Here is a 23,975-nt window from a genome sequence, read left to right on the forward strand (position 1 = left end):
ATTCCTAATCGAATGACAGTCCATTTGTTATTGTTTTTTGTTCTCAAATTTAATCTCAGGAATTGCATTTTTGAAAATTAATTTCTCAGCTTTTTGTCGATTATAAATGAGTTTTTAGTGTTTTTTAATTAATTTTTAGCCCCGTAATTGGTGATTGGTCTGCTGTTTTGTTGTGTCTGACTTTTGGTTTGCTTTTTGGCGGTTTTTATTCAGAAAATTGCTTATCGAATGTTTATCAAAATGCATGGATGGATTAATGGATGGTTGGATTGATTAATGGGTCGATTCGCATTTGCAATTTAAGTTGTTTTTTGCTTTGTTTTGGAATTGAATTATTCGCTCATTTGATCGGATATTTAATGTACTTCATCATGGTGTATCTATGGGAGCTGCTGGCAGTGCATTCCAGAATCATCTTATCAGCGTTTTCCCACACCTTCAGAGCTGCTGTCGGTGTGTCCGTGGATCCGTTGCATCACACCATTGACGTCCGTTATCAGAGGCTTCGCCTTGGCCCTCTGAGCGAGCGAGAGAGAGGGAGATGAAGAGTGGGAGAGCGAATGCATTTCATGGCCAAGTTTGTGTATCTTTGCCAGCTCTCACTCTCTCTCTCTCTCTCTCTCTCTCTCTGGTCCGCTATCAGTACGAACAGAGATGCAGATGCTCGGATACTTTTCTCACTTTTGGCGTTCACCTTGCGGATCCTACTGGACGCAAGGACGTCCCTCATTCTCTCTGTGTGTAACTGTAACAAGCGTATCTGACAGATACCTTGCTGCCAGTGGTGGTGGTGGTGCTGCTGCTGCTGCTGCGGTTGTGGCTCAAGGCTGCGGCAGGTAGACATGTAGGCTCTACGGCTCTGCTACCTGATCGCCCTGCCTCTCACCTCGTTGTCGCTCTCTCCTCACTCTCTCGTGCTCTTGTGTGTGGCAGGATCAGCGCGCAACAATGACAGCAAGTGTGGCAAAAGATCTACCGCCAATTCTGCTGGTGTCTGTCTGCCACAGTTCTGGGCATTGCGTAAGTTGTGTGTATGGAAGTGTGTGTTTGTGTGTCTGTATGTGCGAGTATCTTCTCCATGCGCCGCTCTCTCCCGTATCTCTCGCATCTCGTATCTCGTATCTGTATCTTCGTGTGTGTCTGCCTGTGCTGTGCTCTCGGGCAATGTTTTGGATGCGATCTCCCTGCCCCGTCTCTCTGTCTATTAGTTGATACGAATATTTTCGTGTATTTTCCGCTCAGTCTGTATTCAGATCTTCAGGCATTCAAGTCGCTGCCACATGCGACTGCCACACAAAACCAAAATCCAAAAGAAAACTCGCGTAAATCAAGAACTTCTCAGTGTGTCTGTGTTTTGTTTTGTTTTTTTTCTGCAAGTGTCATAAAATATACATTTTAAAAGAACAAAAAGTACCCCAATAAAAAAGTGAGTTAAATGCGCAAAAAGAAACATTCCTCGGCCAAAAGATCAGCCAGAGGATCAATCCATATCCATCCTGTGCTCCAGCTCCTGCGCCTTCAATCGCTCTCCCCCTCGGCACCCCTTCCTTGCTTTCATCTTACATTCAATCAATCCAATAACTTGTGAATGAACGGCAGGGAAGGAAGAAGAACAGCAATAACAAATTGCGAATTTGTTTTCTTTAACTTTTCCATTGTTTCGTGGGGGCTGGGGTTTATTTTTCTTCAGCGCTTCGGGCTCGTGTTCGTGCGAACAGAATGGCAATAACAGCAACAATAACAATCATAACATCAACACTGCCAAAACAGAGAGAAAAATGGCCAGAAGATTCCCCCACCTCATGGTGTGGGTGTGGGGCATGTGGGTGGCGCAGATGGGGCATGAACTTCACGAAGTGGTCAGAAAAGAAATTAAAAGCAACAAAATTATCCAAACATTACCCTACCTCATGGCTTGCCGGGGCAAATGGGTGCATGCAACACGTGAGAGGCTTAAGACACTGAAAACAGAAGCCAGAGGAAGGCTGAATGTCAATCGAAGCCCTTCCATCCATTGCGCTATTCATAATCGCATTCATATATCAGACTTAGTCACGAGTAGGCCCTCCCGCCTAAGCACTGATTATGCAAATCACAGGGGCATCAAAAGGAGAAGAGCAGCACAGTAGGAGTGTAGGAGTGGGAGGGCTTATGGGCACGCATGACTCATGAGTGCACCCACTGGTTCGGGTGGCAGATTACACATGAATCGGAATTCCAAATTCCAAATCCCCAAAGAGAATTAATAAACTCTGGCTACAAAAGCTGCACATATTTTCTGAAGAATGTTTTGCTATTCCTGAAAATATAAATACTTATTTTAAAGGGAATACAACTCCCACTTCCATCCCAAATCAATCAAACAACTCTTACGAAAAACATTGCAGGGTACCACATGGTAACTATCAAGCCGATTCTTGTTCTGTGACTCTCTACCCCCCCTCTCTCTGTCACTCTTCCCTCCATCTGATTCGCCCAATTTTTCAGCTTTTTTGTCTTTTGGCTGATTTTCATTTTTATGGGGGGCTCAAATTTCGTGCCCGGCTTGGGGTTCTGTGGGCATTGTGGCTTTTCTGTGGGCTTGGGGACTTTGGGGGCCTAAGTGCCAGCGAATGTAAATCGAATCGAATCGAATGAATGCCTTTTTTATGAATTCGGCACGCGTCTGCGTGCGCATTTCTCAGACGCGAGTTTCAGGTCTTCTGCTGCGTGTCCATGGCCTGTGCCAACAACAGCAGTCAGCAGTCAGCAGTCTGTGGCAGTGTCGGTGTCGGTGGCAGTCAACGGCAACAGCAACAGCAACAGCAACAGTGTGGCATACACATTGATCCGTTCTGTGATTGTTGATCGTGTGTGCCCCAAATTGGCTTGGGGGTGTGGGGAGAGAGAAGTGCATTTTGCAGATCCCCAGTCCCATTCGATTTTCAGATATGTTTTCGCTTTCCGAGTGGATTTTGCAACTGTGAAATGATTCCAGCACCTGCTGCGATCGCCGCAGTCAACATTTTCCATCCATTTATCCGCCTACTCCGTTCGTAATTGAAAACTAATTGCGTTTTCTCACGCCTGATTTTCCCAATATGAACATTTTTCACACGCATTTCGGTTTCAGTTTGTTTGGAAATCAATTTACAATTTGAATACACAATTTATGATCCATCCATAAACTCTTGGACTCTTGGGAGACGGGAAAGCGAATCGAGGAGGCATCCCAGATGGAAAGATGAAGAAGCGTGAGCGTTTTGGGCTGTAAATTGGCGTGTGAAGTGCCTTCGATGGGGCACGTAGACTCACCACAGCCAGAGAGGGGCAGAGAAAGAGTGAGAGGGAAATGCCGATTCTAGATAATTCTGTTGGCTATTTTGCACACGAGTTTTGCTATTCCATTATGGCCTTGCATTGCCCTGCCTTCTCTTGCAGCGGGTATTACAGGGTACAAAGCGCATCGATTGTCTCTCTTTTTCCATGGATGATGTCAGTGGCTGATTTGCAAGATACATATGCGAGCAAGGGGGAAATATATCAATTATAAATTAGATATCATCGAACGAGGGCCCAGACGGCAGACAGTCGGAGACGTTAACGGTGGTAACGGGCACCCGTTCGAGTGTCGCCAGCAGCCAGGCGGCCAGGCGGCCAGGCAGCAGCCGGTTTCGGGCAGGCCGTCTTTTGGCAGCCCCGCCAAGTGTCTCTCTATCGCTCTCTGTCTCCGACGCTGCCTCTGTCTTGAGTGATTGTTAAGCGGCTGAGAGCCATCACAGAGCCACCACTTGGGCTGCCTCCAAGTCCAGCTTTTGCTTTGCATGTGGCTGCTGTTGCTGTTGCTGCTGTAACTTCTGTTTTTACGAGCATTTCGGTTCGTTTCAGTTTTGCATTTTCCTCAGGCCCCACGAAATCAAAACAAGAACTGAAGGCTAAGCGATCGGATGGTAAAGTAGTAGATACCCTTGCGGACATACCTTGAAATATGGGTACCTTAATGTAGATAATGCAAAAGATGCACAGCTAAAAAGAGGATCAACTAATGGGACTTTCAATGGAATATTTTGATGGGAAATGGATGTAGTGTTCATGGAAAAATCTTTAAAAATGGGAAAGAACTACATTTCGATAGTACAACAAAAGAAAAAGTATAAATTCTTACCGAAATACGCTCTCAGTGTTTGGGTTCGAATTTATCATAGCAAAATGGAATTGGTCGCACATTTTGTTTGCCGAAAATCGATTGTAAATGGCAATACCCTCTCCAAATGAAAGGGTACACCACGATGCATAATTTTGTAAAAGAGATGCAAAGCCAGCAAACTGGTTGACACTGTAAGCGAGTGGCCATAAAATCGTTGACAAATCAGCAGCAGCAACAGCAGCGTCAGCGGCAATCCACGTGCGTGGGGGCAATAGGCCGACAGCCAGAGCCACAACAACCGTAACAACATTCAAACAAGACCCAACAGATACAAAGATACAATTCGGAATCGGAATCGGAATTGGAATCGGTTGGAAGCATGCGAGGCTTCTGATTGAATAATTCTCGGCCACATAGAGACAGAGAGAGAGACAGAGAGAGACATTGACATAGTCGACTGCATAATGAACCCGCCATTCTAATGGCACACATTTTGTACACAACTGTACCTCTCTGCCTTCCCCCTGCAACACACACTTGCAGCTAATTGAACTACTTTGAGCCTCTACGTGGTAATGGCAATTCGAAAATGAATGTCCAGATGTTATTTTTCAGTGCCTCCCGCAAACCAAATGGCCGCCCCACTGGATTTTATAATAGATTTAGCCACATAGATATATGTATGTATGGGGAATGGAAAATGCGGAAGAAAGGGAGGGAGGGAAGGCCGTGACATGCGATGCAGTTCGCTGATGGATATCCAATGAGATCACCTATGATGCCATGACAATTCTCGGCACTTGTTCAGGGGATTGGGGCTTCAACTGTGGAGTTTCCCAGCAATTAAGATGTCTTGGGATATTCAGAAGAATTCGATAATAATTGATTTACATTATTAGTTATCCAAATATTTTACTTTGCATAATTGTTTGGGTTCTGTTTGTACTCACTTTGTGGTGCAATTCTGAAACCAAATCGATTGGAAGATTCTGTAAATAGAAAGCAGGCAACGGAATATGAAATAGTGTAAATATGTTGGAGGGTTACTAAGTATATATGGAATGTATGGGGAGGAACTGGGGAGCTGCACACATGCACATCGCTGGATGCTGAATGCCGAATGCTGATAAGCAAGAACATGGCCAGAAGATATGGGATATGCTGAAGCAGCAACGAGACGTTGCAGGAAGGCCGCAAAAAACAGCGAAAATGAATAACAGGACAAGACAGCTAGCAAGAGAGAGAGAGACAGAGAGGGAAATGGAGAGCTAGAGCGACGGACACGACTCATGTGCACGCACTGGTTTGGTTACGAGTCGTCCGGGGGTCCTCTGTGCGTGTTTGTCAGGATGCGGAATCCTGAATCCAGAATCCAGAATCCAGGCTACGGGATGCGGAATACGGGATACGGGATTGAATCATTGAATCGAATTGAATACGTGCGAGCACGAAGCAGCAGCAGCAGCAGCAGAGCCAACCCAACCCAACGCGCAATCGCTACGTGTCCTGTGTCCTGTATGGATGCTGTGTGTCCTGTGTGGCTTCTGCTTCGTGTTGTTATGTATTAGCAAGATGTCAATGTATGTTTGCAAGGAATTATGTAGAGGCTTCTCCTCCTCCGATATGCACACACACACAGGGAACGTATCCAAAAAAGAAGTGTGTCCGTGGCCATTCCATGCCCGCGTTAAAGGCATCAAATGCTGTCCAATTCTGACAAACAAACAAACAAACAAACAAACAAACAGAACCGGGAACAGGCAAACAAAATCTACAAAAAAAGGAAGAAAACCTGCGGCTTTGCTGATGTCCTATGCCAATGCCCACAACCATTCGCATTCGCATTCGCATTCACATCTGTCCTCTTCCTTTCATCTGCTGCCCCCAAATCGACATCAGTTGCTGATTTTTAATTAAAAATTTGCGACGTGTGAAGTTGATTTCAATTTGGGCTCCACGAAGCTGACAGATGAACTGATATAGGAACTGAGGCTGGCTACACAGAATGGAAGAGCTAGAGCCATGACATGCCACATGGACATGGAATGGTCCTCGCCCATTCTATCCTCTCCTCTACTATTCCATCCTTCTTCTGACCCTCTGACGATGTTCGTGACTGACCAGCGGATGCAGACGTGGAGGCGGAGGCGGAGTTGATGGTCCTCGCGTGGCTGAAATAACATTTGATTCCTGGTGACAGCCGCCGCCCCCGGAACAGCAGCAGTCATCGCATTCCATGAGTTCTTCGTCCTCCCGTCCTCCCGTCCCCCTGTCACCAATCTCTTGAATGGAGCACCGCCCCCAAAATGGCGGGCGGCTTCATAAATATAGATTAGCAAATCGAAACAGGAAATGGAACAGCACATTAAGCGGGTTGGAGGATTGGGTGCAGAGAAATTGGCAAATGCATTTCGAAGGATGTCAGTGTCAATTCGAGTATCGATTTCAGACTCTATAGATCAGTGGAAAGACTGCGGATTTTTGTACTTTAAAGCGGGATTTTGTTCGTTATTCAAGATGCGAATTGTATTGAATGTGATTCGAATTGCTGATTTATTCAGGCATCCTCCTCTATGCTCCAAATTCTGTTTACCTTTTCGATATGTGTACAACCTCATCGCTGACGCATGTAAGCTTTGTTCCTCCCACAACTTATTCCTATCGCTCATCGGCTGCAATCAAGTGGCAAGTGCAACCAAGCGACCCCTGCCACCGGGCAACATGCACTTCATATTTGGGCTCTAATGCGGGTGTCAAAGTCATTGTTATACATACATACACATATACAGACATACACATACGTAGGATGAGTACATATAAATACCGTTATGGCATTAACCTTATCAGGCAGAAGACACTCGACCAGAAGGTACTTGACATTCACACACGAACTCACACACGCACTCGCATTCACGCACTCGTAGGGCCAGAGATTCAATGAGATTTCGAGTAGAGCAGAGTTCCGCTGCAAGAAAAGCAAAGGGACGGACAAACGGACGGACAGACGGACGGACAACGGGTCGTGTCGTCGTGAACGGTTTTTATGACCGATACGCGACTGAGGGAAGGGGCCGGGCAAGGGCTATTAACAAGTAATAATGACGACAACAGCAAGAGCAACAACAGCAACATCAACAGCCATAAACTTGATGAGAAGAGTGCAACAGTTACGAGAGTCGCGGTCGCAGTCGCGGTCGCGGTGGCAGCGGTGGTTATGGTGATGGCGATGGTGCCACACACTTGAACCCATAAATTCTAAGAACCCGCAGATAACCTACATATATCTGTATAAACACCACGCCATCTTCTCCTCCCTTGGCCCCGCCTGGACGCCTTGTGTGTAAACATTTGTGCGTGCCCCCTGTCTGCGAGATGTGCTTAAGCAAAGTGCAACAGCAACAGCAGCAGCAGCAGCAGCAGCATGCCACATGCCACAACAAGCAACAAGTTGCTGCTTATTTTTATTATAGTTGCCCCGTTGATTATGACAACACACATTGCCGCACCGCTGACTGATCTGTGTGGCAGCCACTATATGAACTCGTCTCTCTCTCTCTCTTTCACTTTGGGTGCACAAGAACTCTCTTGGCAGCGGGAGCGGGAGCCGTGTGGATGCCACTATCTTTTTGTGTGTGACTCTAAATCCATCTGCATCTTTGGGCTCATCTCTGAATACAGTGGCAGCCATTAAACATTGACAACAAATTGTCGACCGTTCAGTGCGCAGAGAGTAAATATTTTTATCGTTAAAGAAGTACAATCAGGCTGCTTAAGTGTGACCAAACAGTGCGTGATGATCTCTCTTGAGTCTGATTTGAGGGGGAATTGATGGAGTATTAAGTAAAGCGAGTATACTCTTCAAAACAAATCCAAGCAATTATCACTTTGGCTTTTCTTTCACGCGAAATACACAAGCACTTCTGAGGAAGTTGACAACATTCTTTGCTTATTTTTTGACAATTTTTCAATATAATTCCAATAAAGTTGTACCGCGGCATGCAGCAGTTTCGCTCGGTCGCTAAAGTACTGTATGGTTTCCCTATTATTGGGAATACTTTTCCAGAATATTCTACAAATAGAAAATATAAGAAGTAATTCCCTAAATTATCCCATAGTCCATTGAGAGAAGTATGGTTCTGGCTCTGGACTCGGGGCTTTGTGTGCGGCCTCTGGGAACCGGTATAAGTTTCATGCCACACGAAATCTAAGGTGCATGGGCAGGGAAGGGGACGGGTAATCGTGAAACAGCTGCTTCTCTGAAGCAGCAAAAGTTGCCACAAAAACAAAGAAGATGGGAATGGGAATGAGGAATGGGGAAGGGGTAAGACACATTGGGTGGCAAGTACTAAACGTTCTCTCCATCTCTTTCTGTCTTCTGATTGCAGCGATTGATAGAAGAAAGCAATCCAGGAACTGGAGGATTGGCCATTGGATTGGATTCACGATGGCATCATCGAGAACTGCAAGTGGAAGTGGAACTAGAAATAGAGCTGGTTCCAGCCGCTGGCTGATAAACTTCCTGCTGGCAGTGGCCGCCCTACATCTGGGCGCAGGAGGTGGAGCCCATGCCTTGCCCATCACATCGCGTCCCATCGAGGGCAATGCCCAGCGGATGGCCTGGGACGAGTGGCTGAGCCTGCCGCTGGAGCAGAAGAGCCTCGAGAAGGAGAAGAAGGTGACGGCCAAGTCGATATTCACGCTCCCCTTCCGCCACTGTCCGCCGGGGCATACGCTCTACAACGAGCACTGCATACCGCAGATCAACATCGATCCCGCCGATCTCCTCAAGCAGGAGCTGATCTACGCAAATGCGGGTCCTCCCGGCTCTGGCAGTCCCACGGCCATCATCACGGACTACGACTACAGCGAGGACGGCAGCGAGGAGATAACCGGCGATGAGCTGCTCTACGACCTGGAGCCGCAGTCGCAGCAATCAACAGGAGAGGGCGAGGACCAGGCCCTGCCCAGTGCCGATGCCCCACTGAAGTTTAACATATTCGAAAAGAAGTTCCCCACGGGCCCGGCCACCGGTGGGGAGTTCTCACCAGAGGATTCGCCCGAGGAGGAGACAGCCAGAGTGCCACCAATAGATGTGTCCACATCAACCACTAGCACCACCACCACCACGCCGAGACCCACGGCCACAGCGACTCCGCATCCGCATTCGCATCCAAATCCAAAGCCAGCTCCCAGCAATCGCATTCCTGAAGGAGCAGGAGGAGGAGGAGTAGGAGATCTCCAGGCTGCTTCCAGCAATGCGCTGTCCACGACATCGTCCACCAGCAGCAACATTGACATTGGCAACATTGCGGCAATTGTGGTGCCAGCGGGGGGTCAGCCGATGCCCCAAGATGCCTCCTCATCATCCGTTCTGCTGGTGACAAGCTCCCTGACGACTGCCGCCTCGAATGCGGATGCAAATGAGAGTGAAAAAACGAATGCGAATGCGAATGCGAATACGAACGGCAGTGGAATGGGAAAGTTTAAGGTGAATGGCAATGCGGAGGCGGAGGCGGATCTGGCTCAGCTGCTCAAGGTCGATGCATTTCTGCCGGCCTACGAGGGCAGCAGCATCGAGCTGCTGCCGCCGCCGCCGCCCTTCAATCATCGTCGTGTGGCGCCGCCATTAAGCGCCGATCAAGATGATCTAGATACAGAGCAGGAGACGCATATGGATATGGATATGGATGAGGGAACCACCACAGACATTGTGGATGCTGAGGACGAGGCCACTACTGACACAACAGAGACCACCGCAACCACCAGCACCGCCACCGTTGTGGAGGCGGAAACAACAATGGAGGAGTCATCGTCATCGTCGTCGTCGTCATCATCACCATCGCCGTCTCCAGCATCTCCATCTTCAGCACAGCATCCGCAAGCGCATCAGAAAGAAGAACCAGAGATAGATGAAGGTGGAAATCGCCTGCTTTTGATAAAATCGAAAGTGCAACCGGTTCAGGTGACAGCAGCAGCATCGGCAGCAGCGACATCCACAACGTCCACACAGTCCACAACTACGACCACGACGATTGCAGCTGAAACCCAAGACGCTGCCGCCACCGAAGACGACCGGTTTCGTTATCAGCAGATCCCCAAAGATGTGGCTGCCACAACAACCACAGAGATTCCCACCACAACCACCTCCAGCAGCAGCAGCAGCAGCAGCAGCATCAGGAGCAACATCTTCAATGGAGAGCACCCTTTGCTGGGGGAGTTGGCGGAGGAGGAGAGTGACAATTTAATGACAAATACCATTGGTAGTGAGATTAACGTTGATGAGGAATTGCGAAAAATAAACGAGCTGGTAAAGGGAACGCGGCGATTTTTGCAACAGCAGCAGCAACAGCAGCCAACATCCAGCAGCAGCAGCAGCACTGAGGCATCATCCACGACTTATGCCACAGAAAGTTCTACAAATTGGTCAAAGCTCATGCCACAAACAGCAACTAAAACATCAACAGAGACAGCTGCAATAACAAGAGCTGCAACAGAGAGCACCAGCAATGTTGCAGATAGCACCACAACAGCAGCAACATCTACAGCAGCCACATCTACAACAGCAGCAACATCACATTTAAGTATTAATACAAATCGTAGCAATAGAAATAGTAAAATAATTAGAGTAGCGCAAGCTGAAGATGATCTTGTAGCAGATGAAACAACGACAGTGGCAACACCAACAGCAAAATCCACAGAAGCAACATCCACAGCAGCAACACCCAATAGCAGCAGCAGCAGCAGCAGTAAGGATGATGATGATGAATATACACCGTTCTGGTGGTTGCCGAATATTGGCTGGCGCCTCGATCGCCAAGTCGATAGGAATGGCGAGGATCGGGCGCTGTTGTTGCGCTTCTTTAGCACATTTCGAGCGGGCGATGGAGCGATGTCCTCCACGCTGCCACCGCGACGCTAACAGCCAACAGCCAACAGCTAACAGCTTTCAGCCAACAGCAGTTGAGAGAGTAGAGAGAGCGAGTGATCTGTGCTCCCTGTGGCTCTTGCAACCGTGAAGAGAGTCGCCTGGAGCAACAGTGTTGATCAGCGCCGAGCAGGGTTGAGCAGCGTAGGGTGTAGTGTCGTGTGTCAGCAACAGCGTTTTCAATTCGTGTTGAAGTCTGTCCCCAGTTGTTCGTTCACCTTTACACCAAAACCAATCAACGGATCCCCTTTGGATCTTCTACTTTTTGTATTCTTTTGTATCTTTTGTATATCCCAACCAGTCCTTTTACGTTTTACTCTTTTACCAATGCCAAAATTCCCTAAATCCCCCGAATTTGTAAATAGCAACAACAACATTTGTTTCATTCTTATGATTACTTCTTGATTGGCATTGTTTTTTCTTAAAATATTTAATTTCCCCCTCTAAATAGTAGGTATCCCTTTTTTTTGTGTTACAATATTTAAAAGTGCTGCATGTTTTAAGTTGTTGATTTAATTTTAGTCAGAGGTGTTTTTTTTTTATTACAATAGTTTTATATGGCACTGCTGCTGCTGCCGCCGTCGCTGCCGCTGCTGTCGTTGTTGCCGCCGCGAAACCTTAGCAATATTTAATTGTGATTATTTACGGAATAGAACCCCTAGACCTAAGAACCATATAAATGTATTTTGTAAATCCAGCGGAGTGGAATGGAATCTATCGATGTATTGTATTTTTTTTTTATGAACTAATATTATCATTATTATTATTGTATTGTATAATCCAGCATTTGTTGTAGCTCTGTCTCTGTGTATATATATTTAATTTTAAAGATGGTTTCAGGATGCCACCACAAAGATGTATCTGTATCTTCTTGCTAGCGTTTAAGCGTACTATTTATGATATCCCCCCAACACACACCCACACTCGTATTGTAAACCAAACTAAAAGCTAAACTAAAACCCAAACTAAACGTAGTGCATGTACATAGGAAACAGCGATCTGCGTTCGTTTCGATCGTCTTGCCCACAGGATACAGTCCCTGTATCCCTCTGTGTATCTGTGTATCTCTGTGTCTATGGCCACGCAAAGAAAGTGTGAAACGAAACGAAAGATGTGTTCTTTTTTTGTGTCAATTGAAATTCTACCAACAACCAAAGTTCTGAAGAAAAACAAATACGAAAAATGCAAAAAAATCGCTGCCTTTTATTTCTTTTGTGGGGGCTCGTCTGTGATTTAATAGCACGGCAATTGTCGCTTTTGTGGTAAGTTTGCCAAGTATGAATTGGCTGCGATTATGCGGGATTAAGAGTAGGCAGCGAACAGAGCGAACTTCAACGGGGAGCCAGCCAGCCAGCCAGCCAGCCAGCAGGACAAAACGGAAAACTCATTCAACTGTAATAGAGGCCGTGCTGCCCAGGGCTCCTCTTGCACGGAACTTTATGAAGATACACCTAACCTTCCCACGTCGCTCTCTGGGCGACACAAAGGTCGCAGTGCAAGCCAAACCATAAACAAAATTGAAGAATGTTTCGCAGGTTTGCCTTTTGCCGTGCAACCAACTGAGAGACAAACAGGCGACAGTCGGCACAGGGCGAACAGCCTCTTTGAGTGGCCCCAAAGAGTTGTCGAAGGATAGGGCGAACACACACACATGAGCAGAGTGGGAGCACAAAGGAAATTGAGAGGAACAGGCAGATGTGGCAGCTGTGGCAGCTGTCGCTGTGCCACTGACGAATCCATTCCACAAATTTGCCACTGAAGTATGGAAACAAAATCAGCGACAGGAAGCTCATGCAAGCATGAGAAGGACTGTACACACACACACACACACACACTCCAACGAGGGTTGTTCTGGCACTTTCTTTGCTTTAAACATTCACATATCATATTCTTATGGATCGTCCTTCGTTAGGTGCCCAAATATCCTGTCACAAGTGTGTAGGTGTGAGAGCTGCTTCTGCTGTATGTTCCCGAAAAATGCCATTAGGAAAATTCAGCATTTCCCTCTGCCCACACACTCTCGCTGTCCCGCTATCCCGCTCTCTCTCTCTCTCTCTCTCTCTCTCCCTTTCTCTCTTTTATTCTGTGTGTCTGTTTGCTATCTCTGTTATGCCTGGATCGTTTTTTTTTGTGCCAGAAAATGCCTTGGGTAAACATATGCAGGCGGGATGTTAACATGGCGAATAAAATCTTGCGAGCAGCATCATGAATGGCTCTTCGCCATACATATGGTGTGTGTGTGTGTGTGTGTTTAGTATCTGTGTGTGTTTGCCTAACGAGCTGCATTAGTCGCTGATTGCAGCAGCTGAGAAACTGAATCTGAATGTGAATACGCATCTCGTTTCCGGCCCACTTACACCTGCTCCTGGGACTGAAACTTGGTACAACTCCAGAGATTGTTCCGACTGTTACTGTGACTGCCACTGTGACGGCTGCTGTGACTGATACTGTGATTGCTGCTGTTCACCATCCCATCCCATCCCATCCCTATTTTCATACAACATATTTTCTCTTTTCATTGCATACTTCTAGCTACAAAATAAATATCAAATTCATGTAGAAATGCTGTAAATATATTCCAGCTTTTGGCATGCAGTGGGGCGTAGATCTCATGTAGAATTGCCATATACTTTGACTTCACACATGAAGCTTTGTAGATTCCCGCACCCATCACTCGAAAAATCATTCCAAAGGCTGACCCATTAATTCCACAAGAGTCCCGGCATCGTGGTTTTAAATCGATGCATAAAACACAAACAATAAAATAGCTGAGGACCGTAAATATATATAAATCTGCAGCATATCCACTTCGTTTCCAGTTCGTCTTCTTTACTAGTTCTGTGGAAATAAAGCCTTGGGTTTATTCATGTTTAGAAATAGGGAAATACAAATTTACTACCGCAATTTAAGTTGGAAAAACTATTTAATAAAATCCGTTCAAAAAATAGTTTTAATGTGAGGCAAGTATGATTCTGAATTGAGCGCCAAAGTGTTTTATTTTCGAAGATTTCGATGTTAGATTTATGCTGTTTTTATAAGAAAGTAAGTGTGTCATTTTGCATAGTTAGAATTTTTTGTGTTCACAACGAGGCTGCAAAACGGAATGGCCTCCCTGCTGGCAACTCGAGACATTTTTAACCAGAGTCTTTAGACTTTAGCAAGGTGTTTTTTCTAGTGTCACATTTCGATATGTCAGCTAGCGTCAATGGGGCAATGGAAAAAGCCATCTCTTATTGATGAAGAAGCATTGTTTTGACCCCAAATCGAGGGTGGTGCATCGTAAGCTGTTTTGGGGCTAATAAATACTCCGATTTTAGGAGTATCATCATCCATCGATGATGCCGGGGATGGAAAAGAGAATATTAAATGTCTCAATGATTGAGAAATTCCAGCCAGGGGGCAGGAATGCTCAAGGCAGGGATAAATAAAATTCATAAAATAAGAAAGAGAGTCTGGCTTCAGCTATCGAGGACATGTGTGAATACCCTAATCCAATTCAGGTGGCAGAGATTTTTCATTGAATGAGAAATGTATCTCCTCACAAGTGATTCCCAGCTGAAGTTGCAAACGAGTTATCGAATCAGTAATGCCCTCTATGCAGAGTAGAAACATGTGAAGGAGGTACAATATATGGTTTGTAAATGCCACAGATGTGAGCTTGTGTGTGTCCCTCTGCTGCTGCTGCTGCTGCTGCTGCTGTAAGCCTGCCCGATGGCAAAAGGAAACTAGTGTTTATTTAACTATTAAGCAGAAGTGCACACAGACACAGAGCGACGCACTTAAACGCTTCTTGCAACAGTCTCTCTCCATCTCTCTCACGTTATCTGAGTGTGTGTGTGTGTGTGTGTGTGTGTATAAAATATAAATGAAACGACGCCTAATGCCATGCAATACAAAAGTCTCTCTCGAATGTGTTGTGCAATATTTTAGTTTTCAATGGCCTGAGCTTTTATGCAAAACAAACACACAACTTCCCCTCCCACTCTCGTTGTCAGTGTATTTGTGTGTGTGTGCGTACATATTTGTGCTTGTATTTAACAGTTGAGGCATTAGCCATTGTCTGCCATCATGCTCCACTCCCTTCCATCACTCCATCACTCCATCCCCACAGCAGTCCCTCAATCTATGCCGCCTGATGCGGCACAATCTGCTCAATGAATCTCAATAAGTTTGTCCCTGCCACACTGCACTATGGGGCATTTGACCACTTTTCCTGGCCGAAACTCATTTGTCAAAAGTCAAAAAAGTAATATTTTTTTAGCGGATATTCATAGGGATAACATCAGTCCGTAATGTTACATACCCAGAAAATTAACAGTGCGCACCACTGTTAAGATAACAGCTGTTAAAGTCAGCTGTTTGCTACGAACAATATAAAGTTATCGGAAAACTGTTTTTTTTTATGAAGTTTAAAGTGCAAAAATTGCTAAATTTACCAATTTAAGTAAATTTTTTACAACATTCTTGATTCAGACAGGTATTAAAAAGTTGTTTGTGAGTTTGAAATTAAAAAATAACCTCATAATATGTTTAATGGCTAGTTTTTAACAAGTCCATATTTATGACGAAAATTTGTCTTTGAATAGACTTACAAAGTGTTCGGTTCCCGCCGGAAGCAATAAACTGCATAGATGTTGTAGAGTTTTCATTTCTTAATCCAATTTATGTTACTTTTTCTTGCGCTTTTCTGCGTCTTCGGAGATATTTAAGTTTTCGTTACATAACCTAAAGTTTGGAAATTCGGAGTTGTTTGCAATGTTAAACTCAGTGAAGAAGAAAGTTGTGGAAGAAGATGTCGATTTGCATTGCATTTAAGTGGTAATACCTGTCACTAGCTTTGAGACCGATAAGGGATATTTGTAGACCCTTTGAAGAACTTTTTTTTTTTTTTTTTCGATTAAATTGAACAATTCCACGGAAAAATTGAAACAAATCGTAAAAAACTGTGCAGATTGGATCAATTCGTGCTCAATCGTGCAATTATAATAACGTTGAGACATTTCCAGTATATCTGCACTGACGTGCAGTGCTATTGTGTCCAACATTCAACAAATTAAGGAAAAGAAGCTGCTTGCCGTATACAAGGAAGTCAATGTAAAAATCCGATTATCTTCTACTTTAAAATTTTTAAAAATCCGGGCACAACTTTTTTAGTTTAATATGGCATTGCTTTACATATTCCCATCATTATTTGTTTAATTCAATTTAAAAATAAAATAAAAATTCGATTTTACCCTGAAGAAAAGGCGGTGCCACGCCCATTTTATCAACATACCTTCCTTTCACTATTATAAACTCATATCAAAAAACTAAATCAAAAAATAATGTTTCGTTTGGAAGTTATTAATTAATGCCACAAAAAGTGGTCAAATGCCCCATAGTGCACTGCCTCCTCAGCATTAGTGTGTGTGAGTGCGTGTACATATGTGCTTGTGCCTCTGTTTGCATTCGTGTGCGTGTGCTAAATCAAGCGGTAATTGGTTCTTCTTCCACCATCACCACTGCCACTGCCACTGCCACTGCCACTGCGATTGCCAATGTGCCGCTCTCTTGTTTCTTGCGCCGCTGTTTATATAATTGAAACTAACACAAATAACACTGCGAAAGCTTTCTGATTATGGGGATTTGTGGCAGCCGCAAAATGAGCGCAACCCAAAGCCCCTGCTTGAGGCTAGAGGCTCGAGGAAGGCGGCAGGTGGAGGCGCCATTGCCCCAAAATGCAGTCTTGCGGCACAGTGGGCACTCGACAGGAAGATTGGATGCAAAACTACAGCCGATACAAACTTTTCAAAGTAGAGATAGTTAGACAAATCATTAGCCTATAATTTAATGTAAAATCTAGTTTTAAATCGAATCTTTTAAATGGAAAATGCTATGGGTGAAGATCGATGAATTAATCAGAGGCCCTTCACAACCATTAGGGGCATTGAAAACGTCCCAGCGTGAATGAGGACTGCTTTTTCGGTCAGAATATTTACAAGAATTATTTTCAGAATATTCTGTTGCTTAAAGGTAATCATTACATGAATACTTTGGTACTTTAATACCCAATAAATATGTTAAAAAATCCCGTATATCATCAGGTAATAACAAGGAACAGGAGAACACTCCTCCATCGAAACGAGGAGAAGACTTTTTCCAATCCCCATCCTCCTCCTTCCGCATGCAATATTCTTAATTGAAAATTGAATATTCAAATGTAGGTTGCCATTCCGCGGTGGGCTTTAAGGACCCCGTAAAGACGATAAAGAGAACATTTCCGGTCATTCATTTAGCCGTTTTGGCCCACTGTACGGCACTGTATTGGCATCCATAAAACGCAAGATATCCACAGGTTCAGAGTGTGTGTGTTCGTGTGTGTGTTTCGAGAGTGTGTGTGAGAGAGTGAGAGGCTGCTGCTTGATTACTGCTGTAAGCCGGTGTGAGGGTGTGATTGCCTAAGCTGCTGTTAACTTAAGTATAACAATGATAAGGATAACGTTGGGCGATTGCTGCCTCTCCGAATGGCCCGTTTCGCCCATGCCCCACGTGTGTTTGCACCTTATTTATTTGCCACTCTGCCACTCAGCAGCACTGCCCCCTGCCGCATGCTCAAACATTCGTGTTAAGTAATTGGAATGGTTAGGCCTGTGATGTTTTGGGCAGATTGTTGGGCGCCTGACTGTACTGCCTTTCTGCCTTTAATTCAGCTTCTTCCACTCGAATCCACTCCTTGCGATTTGCCTAATGATATGCTTGATCCTACCAGAGTGGAGGGCCCTCTCTCGCACTCAGTTCATTAGCTGCCAGAGCTCCTCCAGTGAATAGGCATTCAAATGATCATCTGAATGCATTCGCACTCCCACTCACCCCGACTGCAACTCAATTAACGTCAATAAATGCAAATTCCATTTAAATGCGAAGCATAATTTTGCATTTGGTTGCCCCCCTCCCGCCTGCTGTCTCCTTGCATTCCACTTTTTGTGCCCACCCTCTCCCCTTCGTGTGTGTCTTTCCTGTGGAAATGCATTTGCTGCATCCCAAATTAAACTTTGAATTAGCAGACATTTGCCGTAGCTCAGAGACACATTTCCAAAGATGGATTGAATAGGATTTCAATTTCAATTTAGTGCCAAAGTTTGTTCTGGTATTCGTGACTGCAGCGCAGACGCATCCAAGACTCATCAATTCGGGAAAATGTTCTAAAATTGGATGATTGAACCCTTGATCTAGGATCGTTTCAGTGCTCAAAGAAGTAAAACCTTTATGCCAGAGGATCTCCTTTGCTCTGCTCTCCATTTCCGCATGTTATGTTTCCGATTCCATTAGCCAGCTCGACTCCTGCTCGACCTGTGGGTGCGTGTGTGTGTGGGGGGATCTGCTCTGACAGACAGAGTGACAGGCGGGCCGAGCTTCAAAGCGGATTGCTGCGGTGGGAGTCGAAGCCTCAATTAACCCATTATGTCAACAGTTAAACACGCACTCAAAGGGCCCTCAACTGTGATGAGTCATGAATCATTTCAGGCACCTCCCCCCGCACCCCACACCCCGCGCACCAAACCACAAGATCAAGCTGAAGCCTCCGCCCTGTCCCATCAACCGCAATGTGTCGTTGTGTGGCCCCTCCATGTGTCCATTGTGCTCGGTTTTGGAGTGGGGGGTTGGCCACTTTCAGTCTCTTTTTAATTGGGGGATAAAGGCTGGCCGGATGGTCGGCTGGTCGGCTGGTCGGCCGGGTAGAGGCAGGATGGAAAGGATGGGGTTAACAAGCGTGTTGGGGCTGCATGTCCGCTGCTGTTTTGTGTAATTTGGGGTAAAAACCAAAGCCCCAGCAATCGCATAATGCGTCGTCGTCTGCCTCTGGTCGTATTCGTCGCTGTCGTCGCTGTCCTCATCCTTCTCTGGCTCTGGTCACTTGTCATAAATAAGCAGTGCAGCCGCTTGCCCCACTCTTCCTCGCTCTCTCTATCTCTCTCTCTCTCTCTCTCTCTGCCGCTGCCACATCCCACACCCAATCCCAGGGCTCTCGCATTGAACGAGTGAATTCAATTTAACGAGAAATTGCAACAATCATCGCTGCTCCTGCTCCTGCTCCTGCCACTTCCACCGAAACTGCCACTGCCACTGCGCCTCTTGTGTCCACACATTTTGCGGACAGAGACAAAAAAAAGCAGAGGTTCTGGAAAACAAACGTCCAGACAATGGCCTGGCAAGGATTTCGTGCAACAGGAGCCGCAATAGCAACACTGGCGCGATGGCTCGGGGGGAGGCGCCACAAGGAGGTGGAAACGAACAAAAAAACCAAGAGAGAGCGTGGGGCGAGAGAGTGAGAGAAAACGAAACCTTGGCCAGCGTATGCCAACAATGTAATTTTGACGCTTGATCTCTCGGCAGGACATACACACACACACCCACACACACTCCCACAACACACACACACAATTGCAGTTGCAAAATGGCAGATGGAAAACGCGTGGGTATAAAAAGACGGACAGAAGGACAAACAACAAAAAAACGTAGGCGGGGGCGAGAAAAAACCAACAGAACAAAAAAATTGAAAAAGCGCCGCTGGATAATGGACACCGAGGAATTCACTGGCCGCAAACACACACACACACACACACACACACATGAAAAAACAGGAAACGCAAAGCCAATCGCGTGAGTTGCGAAGCGCTGGATACCCTAAGGGGAAACAAGAAGAAAATTTAAAGGGGAATCCTTTAAATTCCAGTATTTATACGGTGGGAAAGGCATACAAAAGGAAGAGCTGCTGAATGGAATAATCGTTATAACTGTTTTTTTCATTTCTAACTGCTTAAACAGAACACAATTGAAAGGTTTCACTTGTAGATTTTCCAGCACATAATCGTCCTGGAATTGTATTTTCCGTGAGAGTTATCTGCGGTCTGGACAGAATCATAGATTACTCCCACAGAAAATACAATCCTAAAAATATCTACAATAAGGAGAGAATATTAGGTCTTAAATCAATCTACTATTCGGTGATCGTTCGCCTCTCTTTCAGTGTGGCTTAGCCATCGTTCAGTGGCTTCCACACCGAAACATCAGCCTCATGGAGAGAAAGAGACACGCACACAGAGGGTATCCGTGGAATGGGAAGCATGCAATTGCAATGCCTCATATGAGACAGGGACGTCGTTGTTTTCACAGTTTTCTGTGTGTGTATGTTTTATTCTGCTGTTTTTTACATTTTATTGCGTTTCTCACGCGTTTTTCGTGCGACTTTTCCGCTGTGTGCATTATTACTGCCAAAACGCCAGCCGGCCCCCGGGATGGGAATGGGATCCGCTAGTCCCACCCACTCGCAAGCCTCATAATATTTCATGGATGTTGCAGATTGTTGACATTTTGGCTGTCCCTCCTCTCGCTCCTGCTGCTGCTGCTCCTCCTACGGGACTTTTCGTTTTTGTTTTCCCACGGGCTTTGCTGCTTTTCGGAGCTGTTTCGATTATGCGGCAAACAGGCGGCGGTCGTCCCACGCGAGCGAGCTTCCAAAAGAGCCGCCACCAACGCACCGCAGCGGATGCAAACAAACGCGTCGTCCGCCCCACCAGGAATAGGGGATAGAATGGGGCTGCATCCGCAGTCGCCTGCAAACAGGATAAAAAGCGCATCTGTCGCAGTGTCCATCATTATCAGTATCCTCTTCATCATCATCAGCAGAAGAGCAGAGCAGCAGCAGCAGCAGCAGCAGGATGTTGGAGCGGACATGTTGCTGTTTTGACACGAGTCCTGCACTTTGGCAGGAAGGATAAGAGTTCCTGCAACTCACCAAAATATGTGCCACAGAAGAGCAAAAATAAGGCATTGCCAACTAGAAAATAAATTAAATTTCTAGTGTGACGAAATGGAGGATATTGAGGCAGAGAAATCCAGCAGGTTTTGCTTTCCTTTTGGCACTGAGATTAGTTTTAAGAGTTCCAAAACGGATGCCCTAAAGTGCGTTAAGAGGGCAAACGCAGCTGCAATGCATTTAAAGTTCTTCCTGATGAATACTCGGGCATTATTCATGATTTGCCGGCAATGCCCAGGCCAGGCATTGATTGTTTTGTGATTTTGCATTTGCAGGAGTTTTCTTTTGGATTTCCTTTCATTCTCCGTTTTGCCTTTTGTTACTAGGACTATTAACCCTTTCTGCATACGACCCCCTGCTGACCCCCCTCTGTGTGCAGCCATTAGGGGGCAGGAGCAATTACGTGTTGCGCTTTTATTGTGGTCAGGTCGTTTGTTCTCATTCTCTCTGGGGCAACCTGTTTGGTATGCATCCTGATCCCTTTGGCCAGGCCACACACACAGGCACAGAAAGACAGGCTGGCGGGCATTGAGGTGGTGCGGCGGTGTGGCGGTGTGGCAGGAAGTGCGAAAAGGGGATACGAACCGAACCACATATGTGATTGCCCCTCGCTCCGCTCATGCCACTGGCCCTGGCACTGGCTCCTGCTGTTGTTTTCTTTCCTCTAATGTTTATTTGCCATTTGAACGGGGCAGAGGTCGTCGCAGGTCGCACTTCGACAATTGTTGTCCTCTCGTCGTGTCGTGTCCGTGTCCGTGTGCTGTCCTTCCGCTCCTCTCCCCTGTTGCCGTTTTGCTGTTTGCTGTTTGCATTGGCCAGGTGCGAAATTTGGCATGTCCACGCAATTAGCGCCCTTGTCCAGGTCCTCATTCTCCTCCTCCTGCTGCTTTGCTGCTTCGAGCCTGCCCTGTCGATTAACTCTCCTTTCGCAGCACAGAGAGATGGCAGATGGGAGGCATGGGCAGAGGCATGCCGCTAACGAGGCCACATTTGTTCGGCCATCGAGCAGAGAGAAACGAGAAGAGAGAAAGCGACCCAGAGACACAGAGACCCAGAAACGCAAAGACCGCCCGCTGGTCGCGTCAAGTGCCTTGGTCTTGGCCTAGCCCGTATAATTTTATGATGGATGAGGCCACTCACACTCACGGCCCAGATCCCAGATCCCAGAGCCCAGAGCCTTCGTTAATGGATGTGCGAGGCGCAGGTTTATGATGATGTTTTATGATGAGTGGATGAAGATGCTTTCAAGGCTTCAGGGGGAAATTGGACACGGCATTATCGGAGTATCGATATGCAGAGAATTTGTACAACATTAAATATCTACCAATTGCCATCTTTTTGCACATCTCAATTATCTACAACTCGTTGGGGAGCTCGTTCCTAACGTACCTTCCGTCTATTCACATTTTCCTCTTCCTGTTTCTCGCTATTTTCCCATTTTATGCACTTCAAAGATTTTTTCAGGGACGTCACCGCGTTGGCATTCGTTCTCCGGGGGCTTCTCATTATTTAGCATAATTATTTATAGTTTTATTTATCACCCCTCCAGCTACAGCTCCGGCTCCAGCTCCAGCCACTTCACTCTACAACTTTCTACGGCTGCTTCCGGAACAAAGGGAAGCCCTGCCCTTCGCCTGCCTCCACGTTGGAAAAGCAGAAAACTTTGCAGAAAGAAAACCCAGAGAGTAAGCGGGGACAACAAAATATTTAATATTAAATGGGGCGCAAGAGCAAGGAGTAAAACTTTGATCCTTTTGTGGGTGCTTGTGTCCCAGCGGAATCAGAAGGGTAGGGGCCACAGAGCCAGGACCATGGCCAGGGCCAGGGCCAGGGGCAACTTCTACCGTCTTTGCCTTAAACAGTTGCACCTTTGGTCAGTCCAAAGTCCTCAGTGTGCCCCACCAGAATGGTGAATGGTGAGTGGAGAATGGAGAGTGCACAGCGCACACTGCAGTCAAGTGGCATTGTAGTCGAGTGGCTGTTGTTGGCCCATGGTGCGGGATTACCTAGCACATGCTTAGTGGGCCATTATTTATGAACCCAGCGAATGCACATATCCATTATAGCCTGTGTATCCAGTTTCCTGTGCTCAGCTACAATCTCTGCTGCAACATGGAATGGCCAATCGATTCACTTTCCTCATCTCTCATTTCATATTTGTGGTCCGCACTCGTCCTATCGCCTGTCGCCAGTGCTGAGGTTCCATTGTGTGGTTTCCCTTTCTTTTCTCTTTTCTCTCCTCTGTGGGGTTTTCAATTGCATCTTCGATGGAAAAGTCTTCCAGAAAAGGCCATAAATGATGCACCATGCTGCCGGACACTTTTCTCCCAGTCTCTCTCCAGCAAAACTCTTCGAGTCGGGGCAGTCTCTGATATATTCCGCACCAGAATATTAGTTAGGGATAGGGTTTTGCTGTAGCTTTTAGCAGGACTTCAATAAAGCCTGTAACTTCTATTTGCCTTTCCACAGGGCCCCCTTCTTCGTTCCCTCTCCACTTTCGTCTCTCCCTCTCTCTCTCTCTGTTTTTGTGTGTGAACTTGCAACTTGGGGGCGAACTTCTCTTTTGGCAACAAATTGCACTGGCTTTGTCTTTGGGATGCGTTTTAATCTTGCCATTGTTCCTTGTCCAGGACTCGTCTGTTGGCTCTCAGTTGGCTCCCGTCCTCCTCCTTACTCCCACTCCCACTCCCACTCCACTGGGGCTGGGGCTGGCGCTTCTTCAGCTGTTTCTCCTTCGTAAATTATGTGTTTTAATATTTTACAAAGACTCAAAAACTGAGCACTTTGTTTATACTATTCTTATGCCCGCACTTCCCGCTCCCCCCTCTGTCTCAATGCTTCCCTTTGGGGGGGCAGTAAGCCTTAAGTTCTCCGAAGGAAAAACAGAAACAGGAACAGGCCCGTAAACATAAATAACTACAGAGCGGACAAAGCGGCAAACGAGCTGCAAATCATGAAGAAATTCATGTTGCAACATTTAATTTGAGCAAAGGATGAACGGATGATGATGCAAAAGGAGCAGCGGATCCTAAAGCCCTTGAATCCCAGAATCCTATTCCCAGATTTTGGTAATTGCCGTGAAGATTCCGCATCAACTATGAGAATTTCCCTCTCTCTCTCCATCTTGG

The 23,975-nt window shown here is 46.1% G+C and overlaps 2 protein-coding genes across 7 annotated transcripts in view; one reads left to right on the top strand and one right to left on the bottom strand.

Moving 5' to 3' along the window:
* The window catches only part of LOC117903773 (protein folded gastrulation), a 32,730-nt gene extending 20,486 nt beyond the window's left edge, over nt 1–12,244 (top strand). For 5 of the 6 annotated variants that reach the window (XM_034816190.1, XM_034816193.1, XM_034816191.1 and 2 more), the window contains one exon: nt 8,512–12,244. In XM_034816190.1, coding sequence (XP_034672081.1) covers nt 8,571–11,045 — 2,475 coding nt within the window. In that variant the 5' untranslated portion in view covers nt 8,512–8,570 and the 3' untranslated portion in view covers nt 11,046–12,244. The remainder of the gene's footprint in view (nt 1–8,511) is intronic. The other variant, XM_034816196.1, reaches the window with a different exon arrangement.
* LOC117903265 overlaps nt 1–23,975 on the bottom strand; it is a 110,970-nt gene that overhangs the window by 31,226 nt on the left and 55,769 nt on the right. The window contains exon 5 of the mRNA XM_034815167.1: nt 5,077–5,115. Within this exon, the coding sequence (XP_034671058.1) occupies nt 5,077–5,115 (39 nt within the window). The remainder of the gene's footprint in view (nt 1–5,076; nt 5,116–23,975) is intronic.

Source organism: Drosophila subobscura, chromosome A (assembly GCF_008121235.1).
Source record: "Drosophila subobscura isolate 14011-0131.10 chromosome A, UCBerk_Dsub_1.0, whole genome shotgun sequence".
NCBI lineage: Eukaryota > Metazoa > Arthropoda > Insecta > Diptera > Drosophilidae > Drosophila > Drosophila subobscura.